This window comes from Nanorana parkeri, unplaced genomic scaffold (genome assembly GCF_000935625.1).
Source record: "Nanorana parkeri isolate BGI_ZX_2015 unplaced genomic scaffold, ASM93562v1 scaffold901, whole genome shotgun sequence".
In the NCBI taxonomy this organism is placed as follows: domain Eukaryota; kingdom Metazoa; phylum Chordata; class Amphibia; order Anura; family Dicroglossidae; genus Nanorana; species Nanorana parkeri.
The window spans coordinates 443154-457325 of NW_017307169.1; the positions used below are offsets into that span (position 1 = coordinate 443154).

Below are 14172 nucleotides of genomic sequence, written 5' to 3' on the forward strand. Positions count from 1 at the left end.
ATATAGATATATATTTATAAAACAAATCATACATTAAAACATGGATGCCCAAATCCCAGGAGCCCGTAGCCACTGCTCCTTAGAAATGACAGATGCCTCCTAACTTTTTAGTTTTTCTCTAGTCTAGTCTTTCAATGAAGTTGGAAAAATATCAGTGGCATATTTTTTATCCAAGCTGATGAGTTAGGAAAATTTATTATAATGTTGCATCACATTCTCTAGAAATATATCCCATATGTGCTTTCTCGGAGGTCGTAGTTACCTCTGTTCACTGAGCAATGGACCGTACCTCCGTATGAGCTCTGCCAGTTTGAAAATGTGCAGAAGCCTGAGATTTGTTGCTGTGATTGAGTGATCACAATTGCAGTGCTTTCCAGGCTTGAATGCAAATAAAGAAATGCAAGTTTGTATATATATTATTAATTATGCGTTTCATTTTTGCAAAAGGTGAACTTATCCTTTAATATCTGTACCTTTATGTCGCTATGTATATTATGCTAATTTTGTCTGTGTCTATCGTTTTATGTACAGTTTATTTGTAATTCTACGGAATTGCAATTATTTATATAGCTTGCCAATTGATGTTCAAAAGATATTTCCAGATAATACGAGCAGGCACTGCATTGCCATCCCAGACTGGATTCAGTGTCACTTCATACATATTGATGTTGTAAAAAAAGAAAGAGACCCTTTTGTCCTAACTACTGCAGTCAAATTATTTCTTGTGAATCTTTTTTTTATTTCTCCTTCATGTACCAGAGTAACTTTTGCTGTTGACCTTTAGGAGTATACTTACTAGAAACTCTTTCTGTCCTTTAGCTGTGGACACTTGTACCATTCCCTCTGCCTGATGGGAAAGGACTGTAAGGTCGAAGCTGGTGGACAAAGCCACTGGATCTGTTACCACTGTAATTCAAGCAGTAAAGGTCGGCAAGGTTGCCAGTCAGTGGCTGAAATGAAGAGAGGGAGGACAGCATCTTTAGTTCAGGTAAGAAATGATTTTGGGTATCTGTTTACCTAAAGTGTACCTAAACCCAAAAACAGAAATGTAATACATGGCAGCTTACCAATCCTTAGATGTGCTGGCTGCATTCCTTTTCCTTTTTCTAGGCTTTTTTTTCACCTAGCGATTTGGTCAGTGGCACACTTCCTGTCTTAGCGTGGCTCCATTGTTTCTCCATAAAGTGGAGCCACTATTAAATTATATCCAAACTCTGGCTAAAACTTTTTAAAGCAGTTATAGCAACTGCTTTTTTTCCTTTTGGGATAAAGGTTTTACATGGATAAAAGCTGACAAGCTGTACAGCTTGGTTATTGTTACAGGAAGCTGAAATATAACAGACTTACTGGCTAGATCAACAGGTGAAAATGAAGGAAAAGAAACCCAAGTAAAAGAAAACTAATGCAGCCACCACATTTAAGACTTCGTTCACACAGGGCAATCTGGCATTCTTGCGGCAAGAACCCACAAATTCTTGTGGCAGGAATGCCAGATGACCCAATTCCGATGCGTCCACTGTACCCATTGAAGTAAATGACCGGGTGACCGCAGCCGCATTTGTAAGCGTCATTCTGCATGTAATCGTATATGATACGATTACATGCTTTTTGAAATATATGACTGTCACTGGACGCTCGATAGATGCTGCCACAGGAATCCCAGAATGCCCCGTGTGAATGGGGCCTAGGGATCAGTAAGCTGGAATACACTGAGTGGCCAGATACTCGCTCCATGGCTCCGAGCGCCAACAATCATCCCACGTTCAAAGGCTGTTAAATTGCGTTGTTTACCCATATCTTCAGAAAAAAATCACTTCTACTGTCGTGGTAAACAACCTGCTTCCCTATTTATAATGGTCTGGCCCTCTAGCAACTTCAGCGCGAAATTATATCTAATTATAGCTAATTTGCCTACAAACGTCAGGTGGTCATAAAACTTTGGCCACTCGGTGTATATTAAATTTTTGCTTTAGGATGTAGATACACTTTGATTACTTGTAGTTAGGTCATTAGCACATGTGCCTTCTAGCTTTGAGACTTGGATTCAAATCCCACCTTGGGCATAATCTACATGGATATTTTATTTTATTAACTGGCTGGATCACCAGGTGAAAATGAAGGAAAAGAAACCTGAAAAAAGAAAATGAATGCAGCCACAACATTTAAGGAACTTTAGCCATATCTTCAAAATAACAACAAAGGCACCTTTAGTAATGTTTAGTAATGACAATCTACAATCACATAGTTCTAGATAATTGCAGGCTTTTTATTCTTTGCTTTCCTTATTCTTCTCTTCCTCCCCATTCTTCCAACAGTGGCCATTTTAACTAAGGGCAGGTTACTAGATCTCCCTTTACTTCCTCGAACTCTGGCACAAGTGGCTAAGACGTGAGACCATGCTCCTGAGATCTCATGAGATTACAGATGAGATTTCCCAGCAATACACTGCTGATGTAAACTACCCAGGATGCAACACTTGGACATGATTAAATCATTTGTGCCAAAGTGGACCAGGAAGTAGAAAAAAATAAATTACAAGTAAAATAAAAATATGTTTGTTTAACTAATGACAGTAAGATGATTTCATATCCGCATGCAGAGCTTCAAAGGGGGTAAAGGTCCACTTTAACATGTGCGTGAAAAATTGCTCCGGTCCTGAGGGGGTTGAGTAGATAGGCTGTGTTTCTCCTAATGTATTTCAGGCTTCATTTTCTTTTGATAAGGAATATACCTTTTAGACATGTTTTAGATCAACTCTTGTTTGAAATTTGTATTATTCAGATAGAGAGCCCCTTTTATTGTCTATTAACTTTAGAATTAACAGTTATATTATATTTATTTTGTAGTTCTGTTTGCTAGATGTTTCATTCTTCCCCTTTCTTGGACATAGTGGGGGGTGACATCCTCATCCAAGGCAACTGTGAACTGGCTGGCATATATCCTGCTCGTCATGCAGCAAATTTGCTATTTCATTATTAGCTTCTTGTATTTTAGGATTAGCCAGCATCTTGATGTTTCTGGTAAGGTAGAAAATGCTCTTTGTTCTTCATGGAGACATCAATTAGATAAATTAAATTGAAAGCTTTCTAGAATTATGACTGCAGAGCTTTCTTTGTTAGGAAATCGTTGTTTATCATATGTCTAATTGTATGTTTTACAGCATCCAGGGCAACAGATGGTCAAGTATTATGGCACATAAGGCAGTTGGTAGCACTTGGGCATATTTGTCTTATAATAACAATGCTATATTGTCACAGGCTCACTGAATGTGTAAGGCTGTCTGACAGATACCAGAAAGTTTACATGATCTGTAATAGTTGCAGTCTAACACATTATCAGATCTTCTACAATATAGTAGAATAGTAATAGTAAGTGTAGGCCGATGGCAACATTGGTTGCACTTAAACCTTGGACATGTTTTTAGATATACTCTACATAAGCGCTCATCATACTGTAACCACATCAATGTGTGTGAAAGTTGAAAAACAACTTTCCTTGTGTTTAGTTAGTAAATATTATTATACAGGATGTATATAGCGCCAACAGTTTGCACAGCACTTTACAATATAAGGAAGACATGAAAGTTACAATACAATGCAAGACACAACAGTAAGGAGGGCCCTGCCCGGGAGGGCTTACAACTTGAAAGGGAGGGGCAAGTGATACATGAGGAGGTAGCTGTGTAGGGATGAATTGTTTGAGAACATGATGGTTGAGTGGTTACTTTGAGGTGGAATAGGCTTCCCTGAAGAGATGACATTGGGTCCTTGGTAGTACTGCATAGTAGTTTTGTTTTTCTGATCTTCATATTTCACTAGATTTCTTTCCACAGTCTCTAATGACATTAAACGTCCACAATGCTGCTCATAGCCAAAGAGCAGGTAATCTTTGCCTGCACTCTAGGTCACACAAAAAGATTACCAAATGTGATTTCTTATTGATGGCATGTTCCCTATTGATCTGTGTAAGATGTAAATATTATTAATAGGTGGAACCTACATCTGTACCAGTACAAAAAAGAACATTTATAACAAAAGTGCAATTTTTAGTACAAACGTACTCTCATTTATATTCCAGGTACTGCTGTATGTTTTGAACACTCCCTTGTTCATATCCATGGTTTTCTAAATGCTGCCATATTCCTCTGACATAGAGGCAGGCATAGTATTACTTCACGGCTTCATGCCCCTTGCCTGTGAAGACATTGCACAGGCACAGATTAGTTGTATATTGGTTGCTTTGGGGACAGGTTTCTCTAAAGCCTGCTTTCATACATTTCTTCTTCCCTGTTCCATGTCTCTCTTTTATCACTGCCTTGCTTTGCATCTCCTATCACTGCATGGCTCTGTCTTCCACCACTGCCTCTGTGTCTGTTGTCACTGCTGTCTCTGCACCTTGTCTCTTATCATTGCCCCTCCATTTTATGTCACTGCCTCACCCTGCTCTGTGTCTCTTATCATTGACCCGCTGTGCACTGCATCTCTTATCCCTTCCTCACCCTGCTCCATCTCTCTTTTCATTGCCCCACTGTTCTTTGCATCTTTTGTCACTGCCTCACCCTGCTCTGTGTCTTTTAACACTGCCCCATGTTCTCTGCATCTCTTGTCACTGCCTCACCCTGTTCCATATATCTTATCAGTGCCCCACTGCTTTGCAGTTGTGCTCTGCATCTCTTGTCACTGCCCCCTTCTCCTCCATATCTTCTATTAGTGGCTAGACTTGTGCGCCGTCAAAAAATTTGTTCTGTTTCGTTTCGGAATATCCGTTATTTCGTAACTGAACTCAATTCGGATTCGTACGAAATACGAATTTTCGTTAGTGGCGGTTATATTTTCGTAACTTTACGAACATTCGTTATGATGAAGTTAAAAAGCAAAATACCTTTGTTAATATTGGAGTGGTAGTTGTTTTTTTTATCCGAAATACGAATTCCGTTAACGGATTCCGGATCCGAATTTCGTATTTCGGATTAAAAAAAAACTACCATCAATCAACTCCAATATATTAACAAAGGTATTTTGCTTTTTAACTTCAATATAACGAATGTTCGTAACGGAACGAAAATACGTCAACGGAATTTCGTATTTCCTGCCTGTATTGTAATGCAACTCTCAGCAGCAGAAGAGAACCTCTGATTGGTCAACCAAAACGAAATACGAATTCCGTTAACGGATTCCGTATTCCGAATTCCGTATTTCGGACTTTAAAAAAAAACTACCATCAACTCCAATATAAATGTACTTTGCTTTTTACCTTCAATATAAGGAATGTTCGTAATGGAATGAAAATACGTCAACGGAATTTCGTATTTCCTGCCTGTATTTGTAATGCAACTCTCAGCAGCAGAAGAGAACCTCTGATTGGTCAACCAAAACGAAATACGAATTCCGTTAACGGATTCCGAATTCCGTATTTAAAAAAAAAATACCATCAACTCCAATATAAATGTACTTTGCTTCTTAACTTTAATATAACGGATGTTCGTAACGGAACGAAAATACGTCAACGGAATTTCGTATTTCCTGCCTGTGTATTGTAATGCATCAGCAGCAGCGGATCCGTATCTCGGATTAAAAAAAAATCTTGTCATGTTGTTCAACCTCATTTACAGGGGTAATATTAGTTCCTGTTTCCGAAAAGAAATTCGGATCCGAAATTCGTTAACGGAATTTCGTATTTCGGATATAATTCGGAAACTGCCATTCGGATTTCGGATGCTCCGAAATTCGGAATTTCAGGAAAATTCGTACGAATTTCGATTCGTAACGAAACGAATCGCGCATGTCTATTAGTGGCCTGTTGTGCTCTGCATCTTTTGTCACTGCTCCGTTCTGCTCCATGTCTATCAGTGGACCACTGGGTTTTGCATCTATTGTCATTTCAAAACTTTGCACCACATCCCTTACAGTGGTCAGCTGTGCTTTGCATCTCTTGTTAGGAAATATGGCGCAGAGTCGGATACTATCGGTGCTTTTTTAATACAGATTTTCTTTAAAAAACACACCCTAGCAACCCCCAAAAGTCTTCTACTTCCTATAAGTACTGTTATCCGTGAAATGATAGGTCCACAAAGCACTTGTGTCTCTTTTTGAGTAAGTGGCTATGAAGTCATTCATTGGTGGCTTTTTAAATCTTTAGAGAATTTTAATGGTAAGACCTTTGCATTTGTATCAACGCCATCCACGTGTTGTGAACATTACCTGGAGGTCTCACTCTCTTGTTTCATTTACCGTATATACTCGAGTATAAGCCGAGATTTTCAGCCCATTTTTTTGGCTGAAAAGTGCCCCCCCTCGGCTTATACTCACATATTACAGAGAAGGCTTTAAAATTATATAGTCAGACAAGCTGAAAAGATTGTTTTATATCATTGGGCCAGAACTGCAGTGCTGGCTTATGTCTACACACAGAACTCTAGGTGGCACTAAGGCAATTGCTGAAAAATTAATGACAGATTGTGCGGAGTACATGTATAACATATGGGTGTCATTCTGTTTTCTTTTAATTAAATATTCACTGCTAATTTTAAAAAAGGCATCAGTTAAAACATTGCGGTTTATACCTCAGACCTATTAATAACCTGCTCAAATTTAGATATAAAAGTACTGGTCCTTTGCAACGTTCTGATCCTCTAGGGAGCTATCTTCTAAACATGACTGACTTCGCTTTATAAAGGGATTTATTAGTATTTTACAGGATTAAGAAGATTCTCATTGCACCTGAACCTGCAATGAAATCGCATGCATAAGCACTACCCTCCATATAAACAACACTGGGACCCTTGTATTTAAGAAGCAGAAGGCAAACTCATTAGCCCAAAAGCAAGCCATGTTCCAAACAAACTGTGCTTTACAGGAATCGGACACATTAACTCGTGATGTATAGCAAAAACAAAGCAAAGCTTCAGGGAAGTGAAGCTGCAACCATCAGATGAGAGAAGAGTTGGCATACATCCCAACTTTTTGAGATGAGAACTCTTGCCATGCCCAAGTTATGCAGAATATTAAGTATGTAAATGCCAAAATTAATTAGTTTAACCCAGAATTGTGTTTTTCACCATTACTTTTCTTATAATGGCTTTTCAACGTGTATTTTGGGCACTTATAAAACAGATATACAGACACAATTTCAGTGGTATATTAAACAGACCAAAGGGTGAAAAGGAGAAGTTGTTTATTAGGGTTCATATTTGTTAACTGTACAGACCACCAAATGAAAAAGGGGAAGTGACTTCATGTTGCCTGAACTATAAAGAGCCTTCTGAACCCCTTTATCAGCCTCTGCTCCCTTTTCTCACTACATTTTTTGCTGACTTTAGTCACAGAGAACAGTTATTATAATTTGTAAATGCTAATGTTTGGTTATAACTAGGGATGTCCCGATACCGATGCTAGCATCGGAATCGGGCCCGATACAGTGCATTTTGACAAGAACTTTTACTTGTCAAAATGCCCCGAAGCTTGCGCTATGTTTTTTTTTTTCTTCTTACTTACCTCGCCGAGCGTCGCGTCACTGCTGCTCTGGTGGGCGGCGCTCCAAGCGGGGTCATCTGGCAGTCTCCGGGTCCTAATTTAGGTGGCCGGAGACTGCCAGATGAAAAAAAAAAGAGGCACCGCGTGAGGCAACAGGGATCGGAGTGAAACTGTGAGTGAGGGAAGCTGGGACGGGGCTGGCTGTAAATCTATTGCTATAGTGTACTGGACGTGTGTAATGTATATGTAGTACATATATACAGCACACACCTCCACTACACTCCAGCAATAGAGTTACAATTCTCCCCTGCTAACATGAATAGGTTAAACCATGATCCATAGTACATAACATGTAGTTGTACTATGGATCATTTAAAGTCACCTGTCCCTTTAAGAAAAAGTATCGGTAATTGGTATCGGCAAGTACATGAGGGGATGTATTTGTACTTGTACTTGGGCCTGAAAAAGTGGCATCGGGACATCCCTAGTTATAACCACCCTTTCAATCAGGGGAGCCATTGTAGTAAATACAGCCATATATGTCCTGGTCATTCTGGTAATCATATTGAAGGTATAGAGTCACCCACATATAGGCTATTGTAAATATTTTATTAAATTGTTATTGAACTGTGAGGGAACATTTCCTTGTTGGACAGTTGTCACTCAAATAGGTGTCCCAAATAGAAGGGTTTTCCTTTAACTACTATTCTTGTGGTATCTGTATTTGAGTTTTGCACCATTGTCTTGGTGACAAAAGGTCAATCTCCCCAGCGAGGATACAAACATTAAAGGAGAACTATGAGGTGAGTGAAAATCGCTCATCCTCTTTGTTCGAGCCGACGTGTGACAATGAAACTGTCACAGATCGGCTCAATAGATCAGGAAGTGAGCGAATACATACCATCGCTCGCTCACTTCTCGATTATGTCCCTGCAGAGAGCGGTGACTGTCACTCACGGCTCCCTGCAGGGATTCCCCCTTCCCTGTCCGATCCTCCAGCGCTGACTGGCGGAACGGACGGGGAAGGGGGCAGGTACAGCTGGCTCTGCCTCTAGATAGCTGTCAATCACGCAGCCGGGTGGATTTCGACAGTAATGTCGGGATCCGTCCTGGCTGCGGTGGTCTCGGTATACGGCAAGCTGTAGCTCGCGGTATACTGAGCTTTGGGTCACGGGAGAATGCTAGTTTGTGTCCTCCCATGACCCTTAGGAGAACTATGGGGAAAAACACTTACCCCATAGTTCTCCATTTTTGTTACAATTGTCACAGGTGAGAGAAAATATTCTCATGAGAACGTCTCTTTCAGTAACTGTTATTTAAGAGGTTTTGCCTCACTTTGGAGGTATTTCCTTAGTTCCTGTTGTCTGCCTTAGACAATTATCCAATAGGACAGAATGAATAGAAAAAACAGGTGTTTTAAATAATTCCTACTCCATCCAAGACTCAAAAATAAAAGTTTTGGCTACAGATACACTTTAATTTCATCTAGTTTCACTCATTCAGATCATGTACATATTTGGGCTAATTAGTGTTTAGGATTATACAGTTAGCAAGCTCAGTATGTGAAATATCACGGTCACGGTGGAAAAACGTGAAATACTAGGCAATAGTTTGTAGACTGTGCATGTAATGAAATCAAAGGAGCTTGTGCCGAGCAATGATAGCAAGACTACTGTTAGTATAGCTAGAAAAGTACCAGTTTATACATCTGAAATGGATTCCAATACAGAAGAAAATGCTTCCTTTTAAAGGCCCATCTGGCTAGTTGCATAATGATGTATCCGGTTATAAACAACATTTGGCGAATAATTAGGACACAGTCAATGAGTATACGATTCAGACACCTGTGCCAGATTGCTATGAAAGCAAGTCTGTAGTGTTAGGTTTTTTTCTTTTTAACAATCATTTTGCTTATTTGTAGAAGAATCTGTGGTTGAAGGTGCTGCAGGTTTAGGGCTAATGCGTATGGCTGTTGAAGCACTTTACATGTGTTTAACCATGCATTTTCTATGCATTTGCGTTAATTTGTGTGGAGGAATAAAATCAGAGCAAAAATTAATATCAAGCTAGTGTACAGTTCATAAACCTATATACATTAGCTCTTATTAGCAAAGTGCTTCATGTGTTAAAAGGCAATTGTATTACCCCATAGCCAGTGATGCACAAAGCCACTTGTGCAAATGTCTGTGTGGGTTTTCATTTGTCCAGGTCATTGGTACAGAATCCAGCTGGACTTGTCTTTGTAACGTTGAAATTTTTTCAAGACTCATCCCGATGGCTTCTTTAGTTGAAAGCAGAGTGTTGCAAATATAGCCCAGCATTTATACATGAAAATGATCAGTGGGATATATTTTCAGTCATTTAGAATGGAGTCTTTCACAGCTTTCAAACTTCTAGTCATGTTCTTGGAAAATCAACATATGTAGGTTGTTTGTTAACAGGGTTATTCACTCAGCTGCCGAAGGCGACGACGTTCGGCTATTCACTCTGGTTCAGTACGACTGATTTCAGCCATACATCAGCTGAGCCGAAGTCAGAAGGACATCTGGATCGGCCGAGCCGAAGCTCCGGCAGCGAAGTTGCTGCCGTTCACCCCTATTCACCCCTATAATAGCCGAATGCTGCCGAGCGGAATATAAAAGAAGTGCAAAGAATGTTTAAAAAAAAAATTACAAAAATTATTTTAAAAATGAATAACAACTGGGTGGATCCGGCTGTGACGTCACAGCCGGCTCCGCCCAGTTGTTGTTGTTCAATGACAGATCAGCATCCCCAGGTCATTTGGGCACACTGATCTGTCATGACAACTGGGCGGAGCCGGCTGTGACGTCACAGCCGGCTCCGCCCAGTTGTTGTTGTTCAATGACAGATCAGCATCCCCAGGTCATTTGGGGACACTGATCTGTCATGACAACTGGGCGGAGCTAGCCATGAGATCACAGCTGGCTCTGCCCAGCTGTCATTTGCGGGGAGAACGGCCAGCATTCGACAGGCCTTTTGCCCCGCTTCGGCTGTCAGTTCGGCTCAGTCAAGCCAAAGCATATGCCTTAGGCTCGGCTGAGCCACTCGGCCGCCTTCGGCAGCAGTATGCGCCCGTACAGCAGCTCTTTAGTTCGACTGAAGCGAAGGGCTTCGGCGGCCGAAGAGAGCCGAAGGATCAGCCGAAGCTACTGCTGTAACCTTTGGCTCAATAGTGAATAACCCCCTAAATGTGGTCCATCTTGGTGAATGTAAAAGTTACTCTCCACCAGTTGCCCCACCATACCCCTACCGTGCCCCGGACTTAAATCTGCCAGTTCAGCGGATCAGTAACTCCGCACAGTACAGAAGTCAGTGGTGCAATGCCGAATACAGAGGCCAGCGGTGTGACGCACACTGCAGAGATCAGCAGTACAGAGGTAAGTGTGACGCACAGTAGAGAGGTAAGTGTGACGCACAGCGCAAAGGTCAGTGTGACGCACAGCGCAGAGGTCAGTGTGACGCGCAGAGGTCAGTGTGGCGCGCAGAGGTCACTGTGATGCACAGCGCAGAGGTCAGCGATGTAAGGATGTAAGGAAGAAAGAAAAGGGACTTACAGTGCACGATAGCTGATGGTATTCAGGTGCCCTCTTCTTTCTCCTGGTGATGGTGGTGGTGGTGAGTGGGGGGGGGGCGGTTTAGAAATCCTGAATGTAGGGAGATCAAACTTTCTTTTCCCGCACTGCATACATTTCTGGCCGGGTGTCTCACTGTCTCTGCAGTCTTCCTCCCAACCTATGGCAGCTGAGGTGGGCGGAGGAAGCTGCAGAAGACAGCCGCAGGGAAGACAGCTGAACTGAATATCATAGAGGTGCGCCGCCAGCGGGACCAGGGATGGGACACTTCCGCCACGGCGATCGTTAGCTTCTATTCTCTCTTCTCCTCCTCGGCCACTCTGTAGCTGCAGCTATAGAGGAGGAGAAGAGAGAATAGAAGCTAACGATTGCCGCGGCGGTAGTGTCCCAATCCCTGAACCCACTGGCGTCGCACCCCCTCGATGCCATTCCTCTCGCCCCCATGCAATTTTCACTCGCCAATTGCGAGGGGGTGGAAATCTTAATGCCTGTTGTAGTGCACACCAGTCATAATCATAAAGAAATTCAATAGTAAGAAGTTATTGATGATGGAGCATTTTGAGCAACAGGCATATTTGTCCATCCTGTTGTAATAGTAAAAAAAGAGTGGATCAAAACCATTGGGGATTACTCTAACAGAAAATAATTAACCTGGCATTAAGTTGGTAAAGGAAGTAGAGGTTTTAAAACCAAGCCAACAGCCCAAAGTTCGTCTATTAACATTACATTGTCCACACTCAACAGCAACTTCCTCAAAGGGGATGCTAAGGTCAGCCTCCAGTATTTGGGAATTAGGGTTTTAGGCATTTTTAACATGTATAGGATCAAAGATCTCTTTTAGTAGAGTTAAAACATTGTGTATGAGTCAAAGAGAGGATATGCTGTAGTAATTCTGTGGATACGTCTAAGGATTTCCCTCCAATAGTCCTTAATAAAAAACCTCCAGAGATTATTGAACATGCCAGGACAACCTCTCGAGCAGGTACCCAGGATCTTTGAGCCAATTTGTATGGCAACCAGCCATGGTTGTCATACAGACTGCACTTCAAACATGTCTGCCTTTTGTTCATTTCCATTACATTGTGGATTGATGGGACTAATAGGTTAGACATTAGAGATAAGGTTCTTAACCTGAAAAGTGAAAACTAATGCAGTCACAACATCTAGAACTGATAAACTGCAACATATTAAAAAAATGTTAGATATAATTTTAACCAAAAAGAAGAAAGAAAAGGTTACTGTGTAACCAAATTGCAGCTTTTGGTAACGCATATTGTATATACTGTATGTAAGGGTTCATGAACGCGAGTGTTTTAGCTTCCTCTCCACAGACACAATTTGAAGATAGTAAAGCCTACCACCCACATACTCTTTTGCTGAACACAGGCTCTAATGTAGAGAGGGTAAGCACTGCAGCTAATCTCTGAGGGCTTAATCGGCACAGAAGTGTGTCTGTATCTACAGCTCATCTCTGGGGGCTTAATCGGCACAGAAGTGTGTTGTAATCTGCTGAATTCCCCTTTCTCACGTGTGTTAGTGCAATGAGCTTTAGTAGGCAGCAAGCTGGGTCAGTGAAGAAGCAGCTAAAACACCCTGATGGACGATTGCAAACAGTGAAAACGAATCTGAAGAGCCAAAAGTTGACCAACAAATGATAGGTATATGCAAGCGAGGATTACTAGGGGTGCTGCCCCACTTCAGCCTGGGAAGCTGCAACACTATGGGAGAAAACAAAAGAGAAGGGCGCCCACCCTAGTGTAGATAGTTTTTAATGATAAAAATTGAAGTACAGAGTAAAATCATACTCGCAAAGGTGAATCAAAATAAAAGCATAATAGGCAAGCCTGGACGACATCTAAAAACGGCTGCACAGACGCCTGTATAACAGCACAGGACTCCTTCGATGACGCGTTTCCGGGGTCACGCCCCCTTCGTCAGAACATGACCTCCTGCCTGGCAGATTCATTTCTCAAGAGCTTTTTCCTGTGGCCCAATTTTAGGTCAAGTCCACAAGCTTTGCCTGGAGGTTGAACAACAAAAGCTTAGCCATTTGTCTGGTCCAGCATTCAGCAGTAATGTAAAAAAAACTAAATTCCCCTCACTTGGGGCCTGACAGTCAGTTTTTGTGAATGTTTTCTGTTTCTGAACGAGATATTTAAAAAATGTGTACATTTAATAGCATTCTCTCTGTTGATATATGCCTTAAAGAAAATGGAATGGGATTTTGGGCTTAAAATAATGGGATTTTATGTTACACTATACAAAGATGAAAAGTATTTTTTTTATATCGGTGGGCACTATAACTTGGTCACAATGACTTGGAGAAGTTGTCGCCCACAAAAAGGACTTCTATTTTTATTAAACAAAAAAAAAAACAGGTTCTTTGCAGTTTTCCAAAATTCAGAAAAATCTCTCACATACAGTTTTATTTTTGTTTTGTTTTATCAGAGCTTATGTGGAAAATCATTTTAGACTGTCTTAGGTAATTCATGATTATTTCCTAGTACTTGAGACAAGTAGATTCTTGCCAAAACTTTTGTGTTTGTTTTGGACAGTGTATGGAGGGGTTAGAACCTCTAAGTTTTGTTTCTGTCTCCAGCTGGTCACAAGACTGTTGAGTATCAGTCGTTTACCTCTATGGTATATACAGATTATAATGTTCCTTTTCCATAGATGTAGGATTGTACTACTAGGAAATAATTTAAAAGTAAAGCTTTTGTCAGATCTGAATCTTTCCAAAAAATTACACTGCATTGCTAAAAGGTCTCCAGCACTGACTGTTTATTGTTCACTCAGTAGTGCCCACACCCTAGTAGAGACATTTGGGGGAATTAACAAAGAGTGGCACAGGCATAAAGCCTGATTCGCTTTTCTAAACAAAGAAAATGGTATAGATCCTGCTCAAAATAACAAAGATGGAGCAGGTCCCCTTGTTAATTAGGAGCAATCTGCCCCATTTTCTTAGCCGTATCTGCACCGCTGACCGCCTTCCCCCTTCCTCAGCTGAGAGCAGGTGTGCAGAGGAAGGCTGTAACCCTGCATATACTGAGCTGCCCCAGCCTATCTGCAGGCTTTGCCCCTGTACTCTGTTCACTGTCCAGGCAGAG

The 14172-nt window shown here is 41.2% G+C and overlaps 1 protein-coding gene across 1 annotated transcript in view; it reads left to right on the plus strand.

Moving 5' to 3' along the window:
* Positions 1 to 14172, plus strand: part of VPS8 (VPS8, CORVET complex subunit) — a 172788-nt gene that overhangs the window by 135635 nt on the left and 22981 nt on the right. The window contains exon 44 of the mRNA XM_018565944.1: positions 820 to 988. Within this exon, the coding sequence (XP_018421446.1) occupies positions 820 to 988 (169 nt within the window). The remainder of the gene's footprint in view (positions 1 to 819; positions 989 to 14172) is intronic.